The sequence below is a fragment of the Dipodomys ordii genome, unplaced genomic scaffold (assembly GCF_000151885.1).
Source record: "Dipodomys ordii isolate 6190 unplaced genomic scaffold, Dord_2.0 Scaffold42, whole genome shotgun sequence".
NCBI lineage: Eukaryota > Metazoa > Chordata > Mammalia > Rodentia > Heteromyidae > Dipodomys > Dipodomys ordii.
Window position 1 is genome coordinate 4736521 of NW_012267258.1, and position 25633 is coordinate 4762153.

Consider the following 25633-nt stretch of genomic DNA (forward strand, 5'->3'; position numbering starts at 1 on the left):
GCCTGGGAATATATGGGTTTTGTGAGTTCTGGAGCAATTTTTACATTAGTGGCAGTGCTTAGGATTTCTTTTTATTCTTTTTATGTTTTGGTTTGTTTTGTTTTTGTTCAGTTCTTTTGTTTGTTTTTGCCAGTATTGGGCCTGAACTCAGGGCTCTGTCCCTTAGCTTTTTGCTAAAGGCTAGTGCACTTCCATTGAGCCACAGTTCCACTTCTAGCTTATTGCTGCTTAATTGGAGATAGGAGTTTCACGGACTTTTCTGCCTAGGCTGGCTTTGAACCAGTATCCTCAGATCTCAGCCTCCTGAGTAGCTAGGATTATAGGTGTGAGTCACCAGTGCCTGGCTTAAGTTTTCTCTATCGAAGAACTAATGTCTACTTTAAAGCCATTTCTTTCATGTCTCTCTCAGCATATACTTTAGAAATAATTGAACAAGCCTCACTGGAGAAATTTCAGAAGTTCTATTGACAACGTATGAGGGATTTGTGACCTTTAAACACATATACACACATAACACTGGTCTCTTTTTTCATTTTATAACTGGGGAAACTGAGGTCCTTTGGAAAAGATCAATGGCTTGTACTGAGACCCAATGAGTTAAAGACAGAGCCGCCATTAAAACCTGCATCTCTGTTGTTAAAATAGAATTGGATAATACGAAATGAATCAAATAATTGAATTTGACCTAGATGGTGATGATAATGATTCTAAGGTATTGATGGTGATGACAATTCTAAGCTTTATCAGATTTCTTTTTTTACTGTTCGTAACTGTTGATTCAAAATCCAGATGAAATTTGCTTTCTTGGTGTGTGTGTGTGTGTGTGTGTGTGTGTGTGTGTGTGTGTGTGTGCACGCATACAACACGAACACGCGTTTCCCCCCCCCCCCCCCCCCCATCTTAGAGCTTGAATTCAGGGCCTGAGCATTGTCTTTGAGCTTTGGCTCAAGACTGATGCTCTACCACTTAAGCCACAGCTTCACTTCGGGCTTTTTGGTGGTTACTTGGAGATAAGAGTCTCGCAGACTTTCTAACAGGGATAGCTTTGAACTGCAAACCTCAGCACCTCTCAGCCTCCTGAGTAGCTGGGATTACAGGTGTGAGCCACCAGCTCTTCGCTCAAAAATAGTCTTCTAACCTTGATCCTAACATGGGTGGCATATTATCATGTTTTTTCATGGTTCTTTCATGCCCAATTAAATGAAAGCATTTGTTTTCTTTCTAGGTACTGCTAGTAGAGACACTTCACAGATTTTCCTTGATCAACCATTTTCTTTGTCCCCTTGTAAATCATACAGCCTGTGTACAAATACCTAATATTTCATGTTGACTGTTTTTTTCTTTTTTCTTTCTTTTCTTTTCTTTTTTTTTTTTTTTTAGTAACTATCAGGACACCTGTTGGGTTCATTATGCACAGACACTTCAAATTTCTACTGGTTTGTTTAACAATAATTAGTCTTTTTTTTTTTTGCTTCAACTCTCACATATTTACTTTTTTCCTTTTTTTTATGGGGGGGAGGGGTAGGGAGGAGGGGTTAAAGGAAAATTTCACCACCTATCCTTGTGAAACTTCCAGGATTTTACCTTTCATGATTTTATAGAACATGTACAAACCAATAGGTGGTTCAAATTAATGTAATTTAAAGAAAATGACGGTTTTATTTTGTATTCTGTTTGCAGAACAGAGTGTTCTGAACATCATCACAAAGAGAAAGGGCCTTAAGCCACAGGTACAGTATATTATTTACACTGAAGGAGCTCTTGTGTGGACAAGAAAGCGCTGACAGGTCAAATGGATCCCATGGAACTGAGAAATGTCAACATCGAACCCGATGATGAGAGTAGCAGTGGAGAAAGTGTTCAGGACAGCTACACGGCGGTGGGAAAGTCGGAGAAGGCAGCCATGAGCAGGTATGGCATTAAAAATTACCATGTTTGATGGATGAATCCAGACTTCTGGGTATAGTGGGTTGGTTTATAAATACATTTGAGATACCAACATTTGTGTTAACACACCAATTCCCTTATCCAGAAGCAGAAGTATAATAATACTGCCCACCTTTGTGTTGACTGATGTAGAACTGAGGTTACAATATCTGTGTGTCTGTTAATGATGGCGTCGGTATTTTATTTACATTGACGTCTTCTTCGTCTGTTCCTTCTTACTGCACTGGAACTGTTGCTACATCTCCAGGGTTCTTTTCACACTAAAAGAGTCCACTGACTAAGCTCAGCCATCACCCATGACCTGGAACACATGCCACACCCTCCACTGAGTTTCAGATCAGACAGATAACTGTCCACTGGGTGCTGGTGGCTCTCATCTACAGTTCTAGCTACTCGGGAGGCTGAGAACTGAGGATCAAAGTGTCAAGTCCCCAGGCAGAAAAGTCTATCAGAGCCAGCTTTGAATGAGACACCTAAGGGACCGCATCCAGGCCCAAATCTCAAACCTCAGGACTGGCATAATAACAACAAAAAGAAATTGAACAATAAAAAAAACCCCAAAGCTGTCATTCCCTCATAATTCCCATCTTGCTGAAAACACCATTATCTTTTTTTTTTTTTTCCCTCCTTATGCCAGTCCTAGGGATTGAACTCAGGGCCTGGTCACTGTCCCTGAGCTTTTTTCACTCAAGACTAGTTAGTGCTCTACCACTTGGGCCACAGCTCCATTTCCAGCGTTTTGGTGGTTAATTGGAGATAAGAGTCTCATGGACTTTCCTGTTCTGGGCTGGCTTTGAACAGTCATCATCAGATCTCAGCCTCCTGAGTAGCTAGGATTACAGGTGTGAGTCACTGACACCTGGCTTCACCAGTGTCTTTAACAACTGGGTCCAAAGTCCCTGAGCTTCAACTTGAACTCATTCCTTCACCCAACCCTTACACCTAATCTATATTCACCTAATCTATATCTGTTATTATCTCTATCCAATTGACTGTTCCTTATTAATGTTTCAAAACCACCTTTTTCTCTTTATCTGTTTTATGGCCAGCTTACTTCAGACATTCATCCTCTTTTCTACTAGGTCAGTCCTCATTTGTCTGCCTATCTTTTATTTTATTTTCTTCTATCCAGCCCTCCTCATATTTTACAAGAGTAGTCTTTTTTTCTTTTTCTCTTTTCTTCCTTCTTTTCTTTTTCTTTCTTTCTTTCCTTCTCTCTCTCTCTCTTTCTTTCTTCCTTTCTTTCTGTTCTTTCTTTCTCTCTTGGTACCAATTAGGAGGCTTGAACTTGAGGCCTGAACATTGTTCCTGAACTTTTGTGCTCAAGGCTAGCATCTTAGCACTTGAGCCACAGCTCCACTTCTAGATTTCAGGCAGTTAATTGGAGATAAGAGAGTCTCATAGACTTTCATTCCAGGGCTGGCTTCGTACTGTGATCCTCAGATCTCAGGCTCCTGAGTATCTAGGATTATAGATATGAACCACCGGCACCCAGCAACAGTAGTCTTTTATATTTTACAAGTTGAATCATGTCCCCACCATGGGATAAAACCGTTGCAAGACTGTGCATTAGCTATGAAATGAATATTGGACTGTGCATTGCTTGGCATGCAAGTCCTTTTGTTGACTCTTCCTGGCCTACGTCTCCTGCCCGGTGTCTTTTCCTGCTCCTTTTCTGGAGCCTCTTGCCTTCACTGTTCTGCCCTCTCTGCCTGAAATCACCCATCCCTATTAATACCTCACTCCTCAAGAGTCAATTGAACATCAGATTTCCTATGAAATCTCCAAATGCCCTGCTCCTTAGCCCTCCCCCAGGGAGGTGACCTTCCTTCCTTCTTGTTCAGGTGATAATCACACCTTAAACACAGGTTAATGGCCCCTTTCCTCCCCTTCCCCCCACCCATTCACACTGCCTAGTGAATAGTAAGTACATGCAAGGAAATATTCAATAAGTAATTTAATTTTCCACAAAATGTTATATAATATAGATGGTACATGATCAAAGATCCTCAGTAAGGAATCTTTTTAACCAAATCTGGGCTTGAATTAGGGAGAATTATTCTCAAAACAATAATCTTAGCTACTCAAGAGGCTGAGATCTGAGGATCATGGTTCAAAGCCAGCTCTGGTAGGAAAGTCTATGAGACTCTTTGCTCCAATTAACCACCAAAAAGCCAGAAATGCAGCCATGGCTCAAATGGGAGATCATCAGCCTTAAATGAAAAAAACTAAAGGATAGCGTCCAGGCTCTGAGTTCAAGCTAGTCCTGGCATACAACAAAAGGACTTCTCATTTTATTCACATGTCCCAGTAAGTTCTTCAGGTGAAAGGACTGTTCTTGCAGGAAGGTGTGCAGTACAGTGGATTTAAGATTAGACTAAGGAGCTTATAGTGGGATAAACCATGGCACTTTCTAAGTGGAGTGGGTTTTTGTTTGTTTGTTTGTTTTTGCCAGTCCTGGACCTGGGAACTACCCCCCTGAGTTTCTTTTGCTCAAGGCTAGCACTCTACCACTTGAACCACAGCACCACTTCTGACTTTTTCTGTTTATGTGGTACTGAGGAATCAAACCCAGGGCTTCATGAATGCTAGATAAGCACTCTACCACTAAGCCACATTCCCAGCCATAAGTGGAGTGATTCTTGAGGATACAGTATAGTAAGTAGCACAGGCTTGGAGTCTGAAGGGTATTTGTTTAACTTTGGAAAAGATTTATCACCTCTGAATTTCAGCGGAAGATGGAGAGTGGCCAGCCTCAAGTACTTTTCTCTAATCATTAAAGGAATGCATTGAACTATGGATGATACTTAATACATTTTTGTTCTTTCTGTTCTACATCATCACCCTAAGGAAATGATCCAAATCCTAAGACTTTCTGAGTCTGAAAGAATTGTACACTGTTATGAGCTTTGCAGAGGTTGGCTGAGCTCAATGGAGCATCTTTGCAAGAATAGACTGGGAGTGATTGATACCATTTGGCCTTCAAAAAGTTATAACAGAAAGGGCAATAGTGCTTTGGTTAAACATCATAAAACATCTACTGAACCACTCACACTTCACAACTCCTAGCTCAATCATAAGCCATCATGTAATTTTAGAATCACTTTGTGTGTGTGTGTGTGTGTGTGGTATGTACTGGTACTGGGGCTTGAACTCAGGGCCTAGGCCTTAGCTTTTTTGCTTGAGGCTAGAACTCTACCACTGGGATTATGCCTCTACTTCTGCCTTTTGCCGGTTAATTGGAATTAAGAATCTCACAGCTGCTGCAGCTGACTTTGAACTGCAGTCCTCAGGTCTCAGTCTCTTGAGTAGGTAGGTTTACAGGCATAAGCCACCAGCACCCAGCTAGAATCACTTTTAAAAGATGGGTTTTATTTATGTTGGATTTAGATGGAACTTTCAAATGTAACTTTTGGGGAAATTCCACATACTGTATTGATTTAGGATCATTTCACTTATGTTTTCAATACATACTCCATTTTGGTATCAAAACATATGATACACTAGGGACATATCTCATACATTTTGTACAATCTTGGCATGCTTTAGGGCTACAACTCATCTTTGACAAAATAAGAACATGTAAAAAAAGAAAATTGAGTTTCTTTCTCACACATACACACACCACATTAAAACAGGGTTTCAATTCAATGTCAGTTTATGCTTACAATACATCTTGTTTTCAAATTCTAATGTTTTAATGATGCATGGAACAGAGATTTTAATTTCTCAAAGTAAAAAAAATAGTGTCAGACATTCCTTTGTTTCAATTTTTCTTTTAAGTGATATTGCTTTTGTAGTCTTTAGTCTCATTTTATTTTCTTATCTCAGAGTCTTGCTAAGAGCAATGTGAGTCAGTCCTTGTACAGCAAGGATAGTTTAACCACAGACTATTGCAATAAATCACACACACACACAATTATTAAAAAGGTGTCTGAGAGAGTATGCAAATGGAAGAAGACCACAATGGAGGGCATGATATTTTTCTACGAGGAGTAAAGGAGAATGTCAGGGAATACTGTTAACTTGCATGCTTGGAGCTAGTTACTCCTGAGTTCTGTACTCTGCTGTCCATACCTGGTATTGCTCACCATTCTTTTCTTTTTTTTTTCTCTGCTGTTTCTGGGGTTTGAACTCAGGGCCTGATTTTGTCCCTGAGCTCTTTTGCTCAAGGCTAGCTTTCTACCATTCGAGCCACAGTGTCACTTCCAGTTTTTGAGTGGTTAATTGGAGATAAGAGTTTCACAGGGACTTTTCTGCCCTAGCTGACTTCACACCGAGATCTTCAGATTTCAGCCTCCTGAGTAGCTAAGATTACAGGCATTACTGGTGAGCCACCAGTGCCCAGCTACTTCCCACTTTTTTTGTAGTCTAGTAGAGATAATAGACTCACAGACTTTCCTGCTTGCGCTAGGTTTGAACTGTGATCCTCAGATCTCACACCATTCTTACTTTCTCATCAGATTAATTTTCAGGATTAGCTCCCCTATAATATTTACAGATCTCGTATCATAATCACTTTCTAATTTATTTCTAGGAGAAAACTTTCTTCAGTTATTCTGTGGTGTGTGTGTGTGTGTGTGTAGGCGCGCGCGCGTGCACGCGCATGTGCGTGTGTGCGTGCACAATGGGACTAGGTTGTGAACTCAAAACCTTGGGCTCTTCCTTGGCTTTTTTGATCAAGGCTGGTGCTCTGCCACTTGATCCACAGCACTTTTAGCTTTTGTGCTTGTTTATTGGGTAAAAGACTCAGGTTTGTCTGCCCAGGTTGACTTTGAACCACGATCCTCAGAGCTCAGCCCCCTGAGTGTCTAAGATTACAGGCATGAACCACTGTGTTCAATTTCTTTTATCTTGTCATTTAATGCAAGAAATGCCTTTAAAGTTGCATCTATCTATTTGGTGCCAGTAGCTCACACTTATAATCCTAGCTACTCAGGAGGCTGGGATCTGAGTATCATGGTTCAAAGCCAGCTCCAGGCAGGAAAGTCCATGAGACTCTTATTTCCAATTAACCACCAAAAAATCAGAAATGGAGCTGTGCCTCAATTGGAAGAGCACTAGCCTTCGAGCACAAAAGCTCAGGGACGGTGACCAGGCTTTGAGTTCAAAAAGCCCTAGGACCAGCAAGTAAAAACAAAAACAAAACCAACAGCTTACACCTAACTTGTAAGGACCATTTTTCAGAAGTAATCGGAGTTGAGCATTTTAAGTAACAGCAATGAGAAATGCCTGTGTGGTAATTTGGTGGGTAAACAAGCCATCGTAGCAGCTGGCTTCATTAGTGAAGCTTTTTGGAAATATGGCTGGCCTCTAGTCCGTTGCTTCAAAGCTCAGGCAGAGGAGCTGCAGCAGCTGACCAGCCATGAGAATTAATGTGTGCCGTTTCCAGCTGTGCTCAAGCAGACCAGAAACACAATGTGCTGCACACAGCACTGTGGCTGAGTCCTATTGCCCTTTCCACTCCTCCTCCAATTGGTTAGATTTCTTTAACAATTTTCATGTCATCTGTGATCTAATAATAATCCAGGTGCATTTTCAGAGCAATCAACACACACACATATACACACACACTCAGAACATAGAGCTACTATTTTCTGATAAGCAATATATGCATGCACATGCCCTAAAATAAGGAATACCTACTATTGGAAAAGGTCCTAGACTTGGAGTCTGGCAGGTGAACATGGGCTCCTTCATTTTTTAGAGCCCTAATTGCTTCATTTGATGAATAGGACTGTCCGCGTTCTTCTCAGGGATATTTTAGGCATCCAATGAGTTGAAGATCCCAATATCTAAGCATTTAACACATCTTTATTAAGCTAACAAATTCAAAGCTGGTACCAGTGGCTCACACCTGTAATCCTTATCAGGAGGCTGAGGTCTGAGGATCTTGGCTCAAATCCAGCCTAGGCAGAAAAGTACAGGAGAAGCTTATCACCAATGAACCACAGAAAGCCAGAAGTGGAGCTGTGGCTCAGTGCCAGTCTTGAGTGAAAGAGCTAAAGGACAGCACCCAGGCCCAGATAGTGACTTATATAGAGTCCACTTAGCATTCATTTAGGACCTGGGTTTAATCTTCAGTGCCACAAGAATAAACAAATAAATAAAAATAAGGTATTAATAAATGGGGTGCTGGTGACTCACAGCTATAATCCTTGCTACTTAGGAGGCTGAAGTCTGACAGCCCTGGCAGGAAAATCCATGAACACATGAACATTGATCTCCAATTAGCCACCAAAAAATTGGGAATAGGAGGTCAAGCTTAAGGTCCTGGTTTCAAGCCCTGTTACTGGCACATGCGCTCTCTCTCACACACACACAATAATAATAACTTAATCACCTGGTTGATATGGTAGTAGTTTAGAAAACTTAAAGAATAATCATTTTGTATCTGTTTTCTGGAATCTTCTAAGTGAGAACAAGATTAGGTCCCATTAATCTTTTCTTTAGATAAAATAATAAATACAGCATAAATTATTTTGCAGTTAAACTATTTCCTTTGTAACTCATCTTTTCTTCCTTTCCAACATCTACTCACAAATGAAGTTCAGTTTGAGGACCAGAAAAGGAACATTGGTATGAAAAAGAAAAATGGAAGTAGCTTTCCCTCCCTGCCCTTAGTTTTTGTTCTCCTAGTTCAAAGCCTTAGATCGCCTGAAATGTCAATATAACTGAGGGTATTTATTTTGATGTGTTTGGTTTCCTGTTTTCCTTGTATGTGTATGTGGGTGTTTAGTCAATTTGCTAATGAAGATACAGAAAGCCAGAAGTTCCTGACAAATGGATTTTTGGGGAAAAAGAAGCTGGCCGATTACGATGATGAGCATGTAAGTGGAATCTCTTTGTTGAAGCAAGAACAGGTCTGAGGGTGTCTCATCTGCCTCAATCTCTGTGGCAAAACAATGTGAATGAAATTTTCCAGGCCTTGATCAGCACATTCTCTGTTTATTCAGGCCCTTACTGGAATAAGGGCTTGTTTTTCCTGTTCGCCATATGGCTGCATAAATCATTTATGAAATTTATTTATTTTTGAGAAGTCATTCAAACCCAAATACAATCTGCAATCATACTTGTTTTTCCCTTCTTTTTATACCCTACACACACACACACACACACACACACACACACACACACATTAATTTTTACTTGCTGTAAGCAAGCACTATATCTCAATGAAAAATGACATACTTTTCTTAAAGTCGTGGCTTTATTTTACCTTAGTCTTTTAAAAAATATATATATTAAAGTATATATGTATTCTTTTTATTGTACAGAGGGGTTACAGTTATATGACAAAGTAATGAGTCCATTTCCTGTCGAGCATTGTTCCCCCCTACTTTGTTTTTCCCCTACTATCCCTTTCCTCCCCAACTCCCCTACTTCTCCACCACCACTACCACCCCCCTGCAAAGTTGTAAAGTTCATTTTCAACATGGTGTCTTGTACATGTCATTGTTACAATGGGTTATCCTGTATCCTTATTTCAGCATTTTGTTATTTCCCTTCCCCTCCCCAAATTAGAAAAAAAATGTATATACAAGATACAGAACACCGAAATCAAATACAGTTCTTCCCCCATGTTATCTTAGTCTTTTTTTTGGGGGGGTCCGGTCGTGGGGCCTGAACTCTGGGCCTGGGCGCTATCCCTCAGCTCTTCAGCTCAAGGCTAGCACTCTACCACTTGGGCCACAGCACCACTTCTGGCTTTTTTTTATGCTTATGTAGTGCTGAGGAATCAAACCCAGGGCCTCAAGCATGTAAGGCAAATGCTCTACCACTGAGCCACCTTCCCAGCCCATGTTACCTTACTCTTTAGATTTTAATCTCCTCCAGGAAAGACAATGTGAGTATAAGAACAGTCCAGAAAGAGCTAGGCTGCTGGTGGCTCACACCTGCAGTCCTCAATACTCAGGAAGCTGAGATCTGAAGATCTCAAATTCAAAGACAGATCTTTGAGACTCTTATCTCCAGTTGGTTAATCAAAAAGTCGGAAATGGAGCTGTGGCTCAAGTGGTAGAGCAGCAGCCTTTGAGTAAGTGAAAAAAACTAAGGGACAGTGCTTAGGTCCTGAGTTCAAGCCCCAGTACTGGATTGACACACACAACAATAAGCAGAAGAATAAAAAGAATAATACAAAACCAGATTGATCCCATAACAAGTATTTGCTTATAAAGTGCCTCCCTTTTCTTCTAGCATCCTGGAACTACTTCCTTTGGAATGTCTTCATTCAACCTGAGTAACGCCATTATGGGCAGTGGTATTTTGGGCTTGTCCTATGCCATGGCCAACACAGGCATCATCCTTTTTATGTAAGTGAACCTACGTGTCTATATTCATTGACAAAGTCCTTGCCAGAGCCTGGTACTGTTCCAATGAACAATCTGAAGTATGATCTTTATGGAGAAACTGAGAAAGAATTGGAGGAAATATTGGCAAGTACTTCTTGCTTTTAGATACAGCTTCCAACCTGAGGAATCATGGTACTTGCTCATCTATCTAGCTCTAGGCAAAAACTAGAAAGTCTATGTGTTCAACCATCCCAAGTGCTAGCTGGAGCAGTTCCTCTCTTCTGCAGAAAGAAGCTAATTTACAACGCACCTCCTTGCTAAATAAATGCTTACAATAAGTCAATATTAGCTGGGTGCTGGTGGCTCATGCCTATAATGTTAACGACTCGGGATGCTGAGATTTGAGGACTGTGGTTCAAAGCTTAGCCTAGGCAGGACACTCTGTGAAACTCTTATATCTAATCAAGTACCAAAAAGCCAGCTGTAAGCTGTGGCTCAAGTGGTAGAGCACTGGCCTTGAGCAAAAAAAACTTAGCAAAAAATCAGTGCCCAGGCCCTTGGTTCAAGCACGCACACACACACACACACACACACACACACACACACACACACAAATAATAATAATAATAAAGTTAGTGTTTCATAGTCAGGAAGATCTTTTCTGGAGTCTAATCTGAAAAGCAACCCTCCTCACAGAAGGGGCAAGGATAGAAATGGAGGGAGAAGGGGAGACAAATGCAGTCATAATATTCCATGTACGTATGTGAAAATGGAAGTAGGAAAATTGAGGATTGGGATGGGGCTGGGAGAGTTGGAGGAGAACAATGGAAGTTGTAACAGTGATGTATTATACTCTTATGACTTGTTCCATTGAAGCCCCATTATAGAACTACTTAAAATTTTCAAAAAATTGTAAAAAAAAAAAAGGAAAATACATGCCAAAAAACACACTGGACATTGAGTCCAGCATGCCCTGATCTTGTTCCCTGAGCACAAGACCTACAGCCACACTGGCATCCCTCATCCCATAAAGATGCCGCATTTCCACTCACCCCTGAGCCTTTGCACATGGTCTTGGAACCTTTTCTTTCTCCTTTGTTAGCTCTCTTCTGGTGACCTCTATGACTGGTGCATACCTATTGTCCACCCAGTCACTGAAGTTTCAACATCCTGAGTGTGTTCATCTGCATCATTTGGATAAACCAGGCACTCAAGAGACTTGAACCTACATGCCATGCTATGTCTCATCTCTAACACCTCTCACAGAGCCCGTCACAGGGAATATTTCCTGTGAGACTGAACATTATTGCTCAGCCTTTGTATCTTCACCAGACTTGGTCAGTCAAACACTGCAGAAGACCAGCTCCCAGGGGACCCTCAAAGTAGAGACCAGTTAGGCCTGGGCCATGGTGACATCCGCAGGTCTGGGTATGCATTACACATGGCACGTGAGCCACAGCTGGCCACTGTGGAATTCTTCTCAAGAATGACATCTAATGCAATGCTAGAGAGTTAGACAACCGTCTAAGAATGCAACGTTCATATTACACATAGATCCTATTTGGGTTCTGAATGCCACATGTGATTAGCTAATCACACAGTGATCTGAAGGATAAGGGTCAGAACTATAAATATTTATCTAGTTTTAGTGCCTTGATTGAAGTCTTGGCAGCATAATACTGTGTGTGTCCCTTAGATTTTTTTTTTTTTTTTTTGCTCAAGGCTACCACTTGAGCCACAACTCCAGTTCTGGTGTTTTGGTGGTTCATTGGAGACAAGCCTCTCAAGAACTTGCCTGACAAGGCTGACTTTGAACTGTGATCCTTAGATCTCAGCCTCTGGAGCAGCTAGGATTACAGGCATGAGCCACCGGTGTCCGGCAGTGAATGGGTTTTTATATCAACTTAATTGTTATAGACCATGTTTAAATAAACTAGTTTTTTTTAATTATCAGAGTTTTATGCTAGAAATGTATTTATATATTTGCATGCCTTCATAATGTGCATTACCTCGGAGACACAAAGACTGTCTTCTCCTTAATTAATTATGCATACCATTACAGTTAATTAGCAAGCTATCATAGATCACTGATGAATAGAAATGAGAAACACTTTTCCTAACCCTAGGGCATAGATCATTTTCATGGCAAGAGAATATTCCATTTTTAAAACAAGGGTCTCATTTCAGGCCTGTAAATATTTAGCAGATTAATTTAGCTGGAGCAATTAAATCACTAAACACACTAGGATGGTCTTTGTATGAGTAAGTAGCTAAGGATGGGGCTCAGCCGCCCCCTTTATTTCATAGAAAATGATGCTGTGTTTATTGCTTTCAATCCTAGGATTTTATCCCCAAACAAGTATATGTTTAGAATAGAGGGAATGCTTATTGCATTTCTACAGAACAAAATCATGCAATCAGAGTTACATAATTTCATAAAGATATGGAAAAATATATATTAGACATGTATGATCAGGACTAGATGATCAAACAATTTGGGCAGGCATATTTTCTGGATGAGAAGAATATAATATAGCTAGAGTAGTTATAAAATGCACCATTCACAGTCTAAATGTACATTTACAGCATTGTACCAGAAAGTTATCTAAGTATGGGGGAATGTCATGAAAAATGAGCAAAGGAAGGAAATATATACATGTATACATTTTTTAAACTTCAGGCAAAGGCAGTAATGTCACTTCATTTATTATATAGATGCTTTTAATCACACTTTTTAATTGGTGTGCTGTTTCTTTTTTGAGACACTAGGTTGCCTAACTCACGATCCTCCTGTTTCAGCATCCCAAATGGTGGGATTACAGGCATGTGTCATCTTGCCCACTTCTATCCACTCTAGCCACATTTATTTTTGGACTCTAAATATTATTCTGTATAAACGCTGATCGGTATCAACATAAAGGGGCTATGCACATATGTGGATATATAGAGGACCCTGATAACCTAAGTGATTCATTCTGAACACAAAAAAGTAAAAATAAAAAAAGGAATACTTCTACTTACCTTTCCCTGCCATCTCTATTATGCATACAGTTGTCTGACCCTATGGTTGACAAATGTCTTCTCTAATGGACAGGATCAGTCACAGCTCAGACTGTCTGATTTGCTTTCTAGATTTTAAATTTTCATTGTCAGCTTCTTGAGTGATGCTTCAATTTAACGTGCTGATGTAGATATGACATAGATACATACACTTGTATCCAGAGTCATTCGATGTGGTGTCTCCTACTTCTGTTGTAGACCTAGCATCTAAGTAATGAAATCGAGTCTGCAACTGTGTAACTTTAACATAACTATAGACTAGGAACTTCAGGTAGTAGGCTTGTAACTATAAAATACAGAAAATTCTCTGTTAAGTTCCATTAAAGAATACATCTGATGAGCTTGGAGCCAGTAGCTTATGATTATCATCCTAGCCACTCAGGAGGCTGAAATCTGAGGATCAAAGTATGAAGTCAGTCCAGGCAGGAAGGTCTATGAAACTCTTCAATTCATTGTAAAGGTGATATACACAGGGGTTACAGTTACATGATTCAGGTAATGAGTACATTTCCTTTTGAACAGTGTCACCACTTCCCTCATTCTCTCCTAGTTCTTCCCTTCCCAACTTCCCTCTTCTCAAAAATTGTATAGTTCATTTCCAACATAGTATCTAGTGGGGTACACTGCTGAACTGGCTCATCCTTTCTGTGTTCCCTGTTTCCCTCCCCAAATCAGATAAACTTATAGTAAGCGAAGTAAGTCAGACCCAAAGAAACATAGACTGCATGGTTTCTCTCATTGGTAGTAACTAGAATGTGCCTAGAAATCTACAAGTAAACCCAATGGACAGTAAAAGACGAATAATTACACCCGGACGTGATTAATTAAACAGCAAATCTAAACATCCACACAGTGAGAACAAAAGAGGATATTCTTAGAAGAGGATCACAAGGGCTCAATAGCTATGTGCATAAGATCATATAAAATGATGCTCATCAAAATGAACTCCAAGAAACGGAAGTAAGAGGTTTCTCATTATACTGTTTCCAGTTCTTCTTTCCTTTTTTCCCTCTGGTTTATTCCTTTCTGCTGCTGTTTCTTATTTCTGTACCCTTTGTCTCATATATAAGTTCATCCATGAGACTCTTACATCCAGTTAACTACCAAAAAGCTAGAAGTAGAGCTGTGGGTCAAATGGTTGAGCGCCAGACTTGAGTGAAAAGGCTAAAGGCAATAGCGAGGCCCTGAGTTCTAATCGTACAACCAGAAAAAAAATGTGTATCATTCTGAAAAGGCTTTCCCAGCACCTTTTATAGCCAGATCCTTTTTGAAAGTCAATAACTGAGAAGGCGGATCCTTTATTGTAATGACGAATAACACTCTGTCTTATTTGTTATAGAAACCTTATTTTCTATTCTCTATTTGTTTACAGAATCTTGCTGCTTGCAGTGGCAATATTATCACTGTATTCAGTTCATCTTTTACTAAAGACAGCCAAGGAAGGAGGTATGCAACCCCTTAAGCCTATATCTTAGAATATTAGAAAGCCTTTCTATTTTTTCTAAAGTCTTACTATTTGTTTATTTATATAACTTTTTTTTAACATTATCTTTAGGTAGTTGTATAAAGGGGTTTCAATTCAACATGCTGGTTCATGAGAACAATGCAGCTTCATGAATGTCACCCTTTCTATCATTCCCCCCCATTTTCCCTAGCCTTACCTATCCCCTCAAGTTGTGAGACTTTCAGCCTATGTTGTTTCGTAACTTCAGGATCATTTTAGTCAATTTCACATTTTTTTAATCCCCCAAGATTTTTGAGTTATTTTGACAAGTGAAAGGCAAGGGTAGGAGTTGACTGGCTCAGGTTCAAGCCAAATAGAAGAATATAAATGAATAAATAAAAGAGGGAGAACAAAACTGGTAGATGCTAGAAATAACTGTTCTGCTTCTGTAGGTACAACTCTAAGTGGAACCATTTGTACGGAGAACAATTTAATGCATTCAGTATCGGTTTTTGAAGTGGTGTCTTTTGGGTTTATAATTTCTCTTTGTTTATATGTTTGAGACCTCAGTATAGAATTATAGTAGAGAAATATGTTAGTCATTGAAACTATCCTCTAACAAGGTAATTTTCTCTTTCATTGTAGGGTCTTTAATTTATGAAAAATTAGGTGAAAAGGCATTTGGATGGCCTGGTAAAATTGGAGCCTTTACCTCCATTACCATGCAGAATATTGGAGGTAAGGGGACATAGCTTTCAGGGGAACTTTCTTGAATATTCAACACATAAGTCTTATGGCAACAAAGAAGCACTTGGGATACAGAAAAGAAGCTGCTTTATTGTTCTTAAGTTTCAGAAAACAAAATTTCTTAATAGATTTGCTGTTGGATTTTAATTAAAAGCAGCAATATCTGGAATTTTATCATATATAAAATCCCACTAATTTTTTATTGTGTGTGTGTGTGTGTGTGTGTGTGTTGGTCCTGGGGCTTGAATTCAAGACATAAGTGCTGTCCCTAAGCTTTATTTTGCTCAAGAGTAATGCTCTACCACTTGAGCCACACCTCCACTTCTGGCTTTGTTGTTGTTGCTGCTGGTAGTTAGTTGGAGATAAGATTCTCATGGTTTTTCTGCCCTGGCTGGCTTTGAACCTCAGTCCTCAGATCTCAGCCGAGTAGCTAGGATTAAAGAAGTGAGCCACCAACACCTGGCTCTTTGTTGCTTTCTAATGCTGTTCTGGAATTGATGATTGCTTTTAGAAATTAAAACACTAGTGCTCATTTCTATCACTGTCAGAACTATGGGCATCTTGTATGCATGACTGAGGTCACATTGTGGATTAGAGGGTGCTGGGGTAGGACGTGCAGATGCACAAATGTGTGCATCAAGTAAAGACCAGAAAAAGTTTCTAGACATTTAGCAAGGAAACATGAGGATCACAGTGACCTCAGGTTCTTTGGTTTCACAGATCCTTGTAATTCCTACTGAATTATAATTTCCAGGGGAGAGCCTAGAAATGTACTTTCTCCCCCTCAGTACCAGGGATTTTGAACTCAGGACTTCACACTTGTACTGCTGGAGTTCTACCACTTGAATGACACCTCCAGCTCTGCTTTCTTTGTTCTGATGAATTAGATACAGAGTCTTAGGGACTTTTCTGCCTGGGCTAGCTTTGAACCTCCATCTTTTGGATCTCAGCTTTCTTAATAGCTTAGGATTATAGATGTTTTTTAGCAAGGTTTTAGTCTCACACTGGGTCTGTTATGTCTTGGTGCTCAGGAGGTATCCAGAACCTCATTTCATTCAAGTCTCCTGCTAGACGTTGCTTCCTCCTGTGCCATCTTTATTGCTACATCATAGTACTTATTTCCTCCCCTTCTATCCAGACCTCCAGCCGCTGTTCTAAGCCTAGGACCTATGACTTTCACCAGCAGCCAGCATATTTTAAAGTAGAGAATCTTCTGTCAACCTAAATTTCTCCCTCTCTCCCTAACTCCACCCACCCAGTGAAATACCAAATTCCATCCAGCCTACCTCTTATGTGTCTCTTGAATCTCTGTTCACCTTCCTCTTCAAGGGTCACAGACCAGGTGATCACCATTCCAGCCCCGACTCTTTCTGCAGTTTCTGACCAATCACTCTGCCCTGAGATTCCTCTGCTATTGTTCTCTAACTTTTCCTCCACACAAATTTTCTCAGATTCAGGTCTATTCCTGCTTCTCCTACTGAAATTTTTTTTTCAGTATGTTTTGTTATCTTCAAGGTAAATTCAGTGGTCTGAAAGTAGGATCCATCATATTCCTCTACCTAGCTTTCTAGATATTTTCTACCAACTCCATATCTGTCTGTCTGTCTTCTATCTTCCATATCTGCCCATTTATTCAACCATTTATCAATCTTTTATGTTCCATATCTCTCCTACCATCCATCCATCCATTTATCTATCTCCTATTTTCCATTGTAGAAATAGTTTAAGCCAAAATAGTGATCACCTGACCTGTGGTCCATCCATGCATCCTCTATATTTATCGTCTATCTCTATTAGCAGTCTTTCATAGCTCTTATCTATCTATCTATCTATCGATCTCTATCTACCTACCTACATATTTTATTTATATAATCTGTCTTCTATCTTCTATTTCTGTCCATGCCTCCATCCATTTATCTATCTTTCATATACATTCATCTATCCATCCCATTTATTTGTCTTGTATTTTCTGTATCTGTTCATCCATCTGCCTTCTATCTTCCATATCTGTCCATCCATCCATTTATCTATCTTCTATTTTCCACATGTGTCTATCCATCCATCTTCTCTCTTCCATGTCCACCTATCTTCCATATCTGTTCATCCATCCATCCATCCATCCATCCATTTATCTATCTTCTGTCTTCTATAAACTGTCCATCCATCTTCTATTTTATCTATCTATCTATCTTCTATCTTTTTGATAATATTTCATATCTAGGTATCCATCATCTATCCCATATATATTCTGTGTCAAACCATAGCAATTGTATTTTACCTTCTAATAGTATTAGTATTAACTATTTTTAAAAATCCTCCATGCCTTCTTTACATATATCATTTTCCCTTTTGTTACTGTGTCTTGAAGGCCTCTAACTCCAGCATACATTCAGTCTGTGTGTCTCTCTTCCCCATCTCCCTCTCCATTTTTTCTCTTCATCTCTCCTCCTGGTCCATTGTTTCTCTTGGCTGTCAGTGGGATTCCTCTGGGCTGTCTTGGTTTGTGTGAATGTATGTTCATGGATTTTGTTTTGTTTTTTTAAAAAAAGGTATTTTGAAATCTCTAAGTAGAGGATAAGCTTTTGGAGTTTTTTGCACCTGAATGTGAGTCTGTTTCTATCACTGTCAGTGGCCTTGGGGAAATCATTTTACGGCTTTGAGTTAACTTTTTCCTTGAGTGAAAATGAGATGATCTTCTGACGTCCCCAGGTCATTGTGAGGATCAAGGCGGGTAGCACATGGGCCACGACAAGGGCTCTGAACTGCTTCCCACTTGCAGACTTCTCGACACGTCTCTCTCTGGAGGCCCTCTGATTCCTTTTAAATACGTGTTTTCATAATTATGAGACAAATATACGCTCGTTGTAAATAACGGAAACATTAAATGACTCTATCCTGAGTCACCCTCAAAAATAATTGCTTCACATTTTCCTCTGTGACAAGTTTAATAATTATATTATCACTGTTAGAATTTAATCACCTTAATGATAACTGACTTGTAGATGCTTTTTAATTTTACCATGTGTCTTAGATATATGTTGTTTTTAATGGCTTTTGAACTTTTCCTTTATTCATATGTACTGTAATTGGCTACCAAATCCTTATTGGTGAATAGTTGAACTGCTTCCAATTTTTCACTATTATAAGGAATGCTGTACTAAGCTTGTACAAAAGCTTTGCAAAAAAAAAAAAAAGGCAACTCCTTAGATCACTAAACTTTGTGGCATTACCTAAGATTTCTAACATGCAATTCCATATATATAAAATTTTTGGCTAGTTGTAGCATTTGAACTCAGGGCCTGGGAAGTATCCCTGAGCTCTTTTGCTCAAGGCTAACGCTCTACCACTTTGAGCCATAGCTCCAGTTCCAGTTTTTGAGTGGTTAATTAGAGACAAGAGTCTCATGGGGACTTTTCAGCCTGGCTGGCTTTGAACCATGGTCCTTAAATCTCAGCCTCCTGAGTAGCAAGGATTATAGGTGTGAGCCACCAACACTTGGTTCCTTTAATATTTTTTTATCCAGCTATGACCTGCCCTAATAATGGGTAGTTGGTAAGCAGGAAAATAAAACCTACCTCTTTTTTGTTGCTAGGACTTAAACTCAGGGCCTTGCACTTGCTAATATTCATTTCTCTTCATATTTTTATACATTAGTGACATAATCCTTGATAGAAATTGGCCCTAACACCAGGATTATCTCATTCATTCTTCTGGGTGTGGATCCTAAGCATCTGAGAACCCCGGAGTCCCACCAAAGAGGCTGCTTTATATTTGGTTCAATTTCTAGCCCTATCAAATCTAAAATCTTGATCAATTCATGGTTGATCTAATTTACTTGTTTTTGACAGCTGGAATAAACAGCTATAAGTATGGTTAGCCTTGAACTCATCAAGCAAAGTGACAGCTATACCCAATGTTCAAAGCATGGCTACTGTTATGCTTCTAATCCTGGAATAAACTATAATGTAGGCTCTGCATCCAACCACACCCAAGAAGTGGTTTCTAAGGGGGTGAAATAGAGTTTTATAACACCACCGAGGAAAATCCTTCTTTTTTTGTTTTTTGTTATTTTTATGGGATTCATTGGACATGTAGCTGAAGAAAGCCTCTTGTCTTTCTTGAATTAGTCACTCCATTTTTAGAACTCTTGATTTCCTAATCCCCTAAAAAATAAAGAAAATCAACTTAATATTCACCACGGATGTTTGAATGTTAGCAGAATAATGCTGACATTACCCAAACAGGTTTGGGTTCATACTGAATTTTCAAAGGCCAAACAAATTAACAGTGGTGACATCACTGAAAGTTGGCAGTTTGTAGCTCTGAAATTGAGTGGTACCTCACAGAGCTAGTGAGTCAGAAATATCTCCTGGTTACGCTCGTAAGAGTCTGCCTTCGGCAAGGTCTTGTAAACATTAACCAAATCCCAAGGATGGAAGATACATCAACTATCACAGGAATCATTTCACTTGGCTGATAGATAAGTAGCATCAGCTCATACGTTAGGAGACATCTGTAGATGTGATTCACTCTTTCCACACTGTGTGATCTTGGCCATGTAATTTAACTTCACAAAATCACACCTCCCACATCATCAGACTTTTTAGATAATCAAGTGTGGAGCTGTATGAAGTGGGGAACTATTACCACTGTTATTTCTTTTGTTTGATGTTAAGGAACTGCTTTTGAACTATTAATAGTCCAGTTTACAACTTAGATAGGTATGGTTTGGTTTTTTTTAAATATGTATTTATTTGGTATGTTTATCACTGTTGTCCTAGAACTGGGGCTTGAACTCAGGGCCTGGGTGTTTTTTCTTAGTCGATGTGCTACCATTTGATCAACAGCTCCACTTCTGGCTTTTTGTTGCTTCCTTGAGATAGCAGTTCACTGATGTTCTTGCCTAGGATGGCTTTGAACCATGATCTACAGACCTGAAGCCACCAGTGCCCATTTGTAAATGCCTATTAGCAAAACTTCAGCATAAAGATGGAGTCCATATTTAAAGCTTCCTTATCAAATTTGTCAGTTTTATTTTTATTCAAGTGTCCCAATCATGTGTCAGATAACCAATCAGTGTTACACTTCACTGAGTGGATGGACTTGGGGAAAAGAGTGTTAGATACATCCCTACAACTATAGAAAAACTGTAATGTTATGCATATTTGAACACATTCACTTTTCCAAGGTGGGTATTTAGAGGGTATTCATCTTTTTCAGTAGTACCAATCATTTATCAGTCACCCGTCAAGATGCTCATTAAAGATTTGCCATTTTGGGTACTTTCTTATTTGACCAACAGGTGACTAGAATATTGAGGAATAACATCAAATCCCTTAATTAATGAAGAGGAACAGAAGCTATCATCTCTTGTATTCGTTGATCAGTCCAGACAGCTATCAGTTTCAATTATCAGGAGTCTAAGACTTGCTTGGTGTGCCCCACAGAGAGATCACAGAGAACCTGACCAGAAGCCTACCTGGGGAAAGGCCAGAGTGGCCCAGAGCACATGCAGGTCACCCTGCAATTCCACCCTTTTTCTGTGGCCCATGACTTTTGTTGTCAGATTCTTGTCCCTAGACACTAAAACAAGCACATTCAATACAGGCCATGATGATCAATCACTAATGAGGGTAAAGGCTCAAAACCTGCAGCTTCCCTTGGAAACCCACAAATTGCATTTAACACAAAATCAACATAGATATGGTTAACATCAGTCCATGTATACAAATGAGGAGGCCAATGTAGCACCAGTGGCTCACACCTGTAATTCTAGCTACTCAGGAGACTGAGATCTGAGGATCATACTTCTAAGCCAGCCCAGACAGGAAAGTCTTTGAGACTCTTATTTCTGATTAACCACTGAAAAGCCAGAAGTGGAGCTGTGGCTCAAATGGTAGAGTTTGGAGTGAAAAAGCTAAGGGACAATGCCCAGGCACTAAAGTTCAGACCTTAGTGCTAGCACATGCATACACACACACACACACACACACACACACACACACACACACAATGATACGTCCAAATGTTTACTTTTGAGAAAAGGCTTAGAAGCATTGTAAAATACACATTAGCTTCTCACTGTGTGTGTGTGTGGGGGGGTGTTTAGATGCTCATCTTAGACCAAGAAGAACAGATTATCCCAAATGTCTTCACAACAGTCAATACACACCACTAAGCTGTCACGTTTTCCATTTTAGCAATGTCCAGCTACCTCTTTATCATTAAATACGAACTTCCTGAAGTTATCAGAGCATTCATGGGACTTGAAGAAAATACTGGGTATGTCTCACGCTTCTTCCGTGGCGTCCAGTAGCTCCCTGTCTTTCCCCCTTTCCGGTCCTGACATCCATGTCGCTGTTTCTCTCATAGGGAATGGTACCTCAACGGCAACTACCTCATCATATTTGTGTCTGTGGGAATTATTCTGCCACTCTCTCTTCTGAAAAATCTAGGTAAATCCCTTTTCTAACTGAAGATATACATTTTTGCATTCTAATAAGCAAGATCCCTGGAGATGCTAGATTCACCTTCCAAAATATTTCTGTTAACTCTTAGGTTACCTTGGCTATACCAGTGGATTTTCCCTCACCTGCATGGTGTTTTTTGTTAGTGTGGTAAGTGATTTGTAATATATTCCTTGTAGTATGGTGAATGTGAGAAGCTATTAGTGACTAAATTAGTGTCTTCTTGGTGTGTGTGTGTGTGTGCATGCACACTTGTACCCACTGGTCCAGTGCTGGGCCTGACCTTTTTCACTCAAAGAAGGCATTCCACCACTTCATCCATACTTTTACTTCCAGCTTTTTTGTTGTTAATTAGAGATAATCATCTCCTGGACTCTTTTGCTCTGGCTGGCTTTGTACTGGAATCCTCAGATCTCAGTCTCCTGAGTAGCTAGGATTACAGCAGGAGCCACCTGCAGCTGGCTGAATGTCTTCATTTTTGTTCAAGCACTTCACAAGCATGAAATAATTCTTGTACCACAAGCAGTTTTGTTGAGTTCTAAATTGGAATGAGGAAAAAAGCAGTCCTGAGCTTAAAAATAGTTGAGTTAGAATGGCAAGGTCATTACAAATAGTATGTTCTAGGCACAAGGAATGAATATGTGGACAAAGGAAAAGGTCAGGAATCCCATTTAGGAAGGCAGTGGAAGGAGGGAAGCCTATAACTGTCTCTACATAAGCTAACCATCGCTCTTCCACATCTACCCCATAAGAGAGGACAACCACAATGAAATTAAAGAAGAAATTCAATCCCTAAGAAAAAGATAACTCTTTTGTAATATAAATTTATAAAATGTTTCTCCTGAAGAAGCAATAAAAAAGGAGGGGCTTTGTGTGTGTGTGTGTGTGTCTGTCTGTCTGTCTGTCTGTGTCTCTCTGTCTTGGGGCTTGAGTTCAGGGCCTGGGCACTGTCCCTGAGTTCTACCACTTGAGCCATAGCTCCACTTGTGACTTTTTGGTGCTTCATCGGAAATAAGAGTCTCACAGGCTTTCCTGTCCTGGCTGGCTTTGAACCACAATTCTCAAGTCTCAACCTAGGTCTGAGCCACTGTTGCCTGGCTAAGGAAAGGATTTCTTGATGAACCATGTGATCTTTAGTTTAAAGACATAGAAAAGTTTGAAAGGTAGCAAGGAAATGTGTCGCAGCAGGGGTCAGGGTGGCCTTGTGTAAAATACTGCCCTGTAGAGTCCCTGGGGCAGCTCTGGCAGGCTTAGCCCCAACTTTTTCCTTAGAGCTGAGATTCGAAGAAGTTTCTGTGGTCTAGAGTCCTCACTCCTCTGGGTTTTTATTTTGTGATTTTGACCTTTATTATTATTATTATTATTGTTTTAATGATGGTGTCTAGGTGATTTACAAAAAATTTCAAATACCCTGCCCTCTGTCTGTTCTGGATCACCATGATGGAAATGTGACGTTCAACAATACCCTCCCAGTACATGTGATAATGTTCCCCAATAACTCTGAGAGCAGTGGCGTGAACTTCATGATGGATTACACGCACCGCAGCCCCTCTGGGCTGGACGAGAACAAGGCCAAGAACTCTCTCCTCGGCAGTGGTGTCGAGTATGAAGCCCACAGTGATGACAAATGTCAACCCAAATATTTCGTATTCAACTCCCGGGTAAGTAAGAGACCGGGTCTTTCCTAAGCCCAGTTAATGTGGACTCCGAGTATTTATTTCATTGACTGAGATGGCACGGAAGTTGCCATCTGTGTTGGAATGCTAAACATGGGGTATTGTCTTTGTTTTGCAGACGGCCTATGCAATTCCTATCCTAGCGTTTGCCTTTGTATGCCACCCTGAGGTCCTTCCCATCTACAGTGAACTTAAAGAGTAAGACAGCCATCATTTTAGCATTCTAATTTGCTCCTTGCTGAGGACACATGCTACTTTGTAGCTTTCTCTTCAGAAAAAGTATGGGCTATCGTCATTTATCCGTGACATGTTTTAACCCACAAAGTATAAATTGGCCTATACCGCAGTCTTGCCTTCTCTGCTTTCTCTCCTGTTCTTCTACTAGAATGGTTTGAGGAGGGATCGGGGCAGGTGGGGAGGGAGGGAAGAGCTAGTGGTTATAATGATCTGGACAGGTTTGAGGAATTTAAATTGGAGTTTTAATGGGAAATGGCAGACAGAATGAAGACTACAATGTATGGTTAGGGTGGCCTTGGTAAAGCATGGATATCACTTGTGGTCAATTCAAAAGCCTTGTCTGGAAGATGTTCACCCTAACACATGAGCCAATGTCCGGATGCATTGTCTCATCCGTACATGGCAGATGTGACAAGGAAATCTTGTTTCTTCCTGTATGATTAAGGTGTTATACAGAAGGATTACCATTTCCTAAGGCAAGTAATGAGTACATTTCTTCTTTTTTTGGACCATGTCATCCCTTCCTTCACTTTCATTCAGCTTCCTCTTCCTTCCCCTTCACCTCTGACAGAAGACTGACATGTAATACTTCCCCACTTCTTTAACCCAAACTTCCGTAACCTCACTCTTCATCTGTACTAGACAAGAATAATTCTCCCACAAATTCTTATTTACCTCATTAAAAAAAAAAAGAACTTTCAGAACCATTTCAATGTTGGTGTCTTTGATGTGCTTGGAAAATCATATGGAGCAGTTACTCCCTAATGTCTGACAACTGACTATAGGAAGACGGGTACCATCTGGAATGGTTTCCAGATGCTTCTTCTATGGAAGCAATCACTGTGTAAGTCCTCCTCAGAGTCTGAACACTGAAGAAGATATGCTTTGCGGATAGTGGGTTCTTTATGTTAGAAGCCTTTGACTTTATGTTAATTATAGCCTTAGTTATTGAATAGAAAAACTCACTTACAGTCATGAAAGACTGTTCTTGTAGGGAAATGGTCGTGACACAAATCCTCCAGCATGCTCTAAGTCCATTTAAATCAGTTGTAAGTTTAGGTGCTAGAAATGTGGTTTCATAAGGAGCAACTCGGACATTACTTTTTCTTTTAATTTGATTACTTTCTTATTTTAATTTGTAAAAAAGGGATATTTGGGCAAGTGTAAGAAATGAAGCTCAGTGCTCCTTTCTCTTTCTTTTAGCCGATCCCGAAGGAAGATGCAAACAGTGTCCAATATTTCCATCACGGGGATGCTTGTCATGTACATGCTGGCTGCCCTGTTTGGTTACCTCACTTTCTATGGTAGGTCATTGTCAAGGTCATTCTGTCTGTGACAATCTCACTTGGATCAATGATGGATCTAGGAATGACAGTTACTTAGCTTTGTCACTGACTTAAGGAAATAAGTCTTAGACCACTTAGTTCACAGGTTACAAAACTTTGTAACAAGACTTTCACATGTATTTTATTTTGTTTATTCGCAATTGGTTGACAAGACTTCTCTCTGATATTTATTTTTTTAACCTTAAGTAGTTATACAAAGGGGTTTATTTATTTATTTATTTTTGGGGTCTGGTCATGGGGCCTGAACTCTGGGCCTGGGCGCTGTCCCTCAGCTCTTCAGCTCAAGGCTAGCGCTCTACCACTTGAGCCACAGCGCCACTTCCGGCTTTTTTTTTCTTTTTGCTTATGTGGTGCTGGGGAATCGAACCCAGGGCCTCATGCATGCAAGGTGAGCGCTCTACCACTGAGCCACCTTCCC

At 40.0% G+C, this 25633-nt stretch overlaps 1 protein-coding gene across 1 annotated transcript in view; it reads left to right on the top strand.

Moving 5' to 3' along the window:
* Positions 1 to 1792: 1792 nt before the first annotated feature.
* Positions 1793 to 25633, top strand: part of Slc38a4 (solute carrier family 38, member 4) — a 31460-nt gene continuing 7619 nt past the window's right edge. The window contains exons 1-11 of the mRNA XM_013018714.1: positions 1793 to 1911; positions 8687 to 8777; positions 10144 to 10259; positions 14671 to 14744; positions 15388 to 15480; positions 21690 to 21771; positions 21862 to 21944; positions 22048 to 22106; positions 23342 to 23617; positions 23751 to 23830; positions 25073 to 25173. Coding sequence (XP_012874168.1) covers positions 1793 to 1911; positions 8687 to 8777; positions 10144 to 10259; positions 14671 to 14744; positions 15388 to 15480; positions 21690 to 21771; positions 21862 to 21944; positions 22048 to 22106; positions 23342 to 23617; positions 23751 to 23830; positions 25073 to 25173 — 1174 coding nt within the window. The remainder of the gene's footprint in view (positions 1912 to 8686; positions 8778 to 10143; positions 10260 to 14670; positions 14745 to 15387; positions 15481 to 21689; positions 21772 to 21861; positions 21945 to 22047; positions 22107 to 23341; positions 23618 to 23750; positions 23831 to 25072; positions 25174 to 25633) is intronic.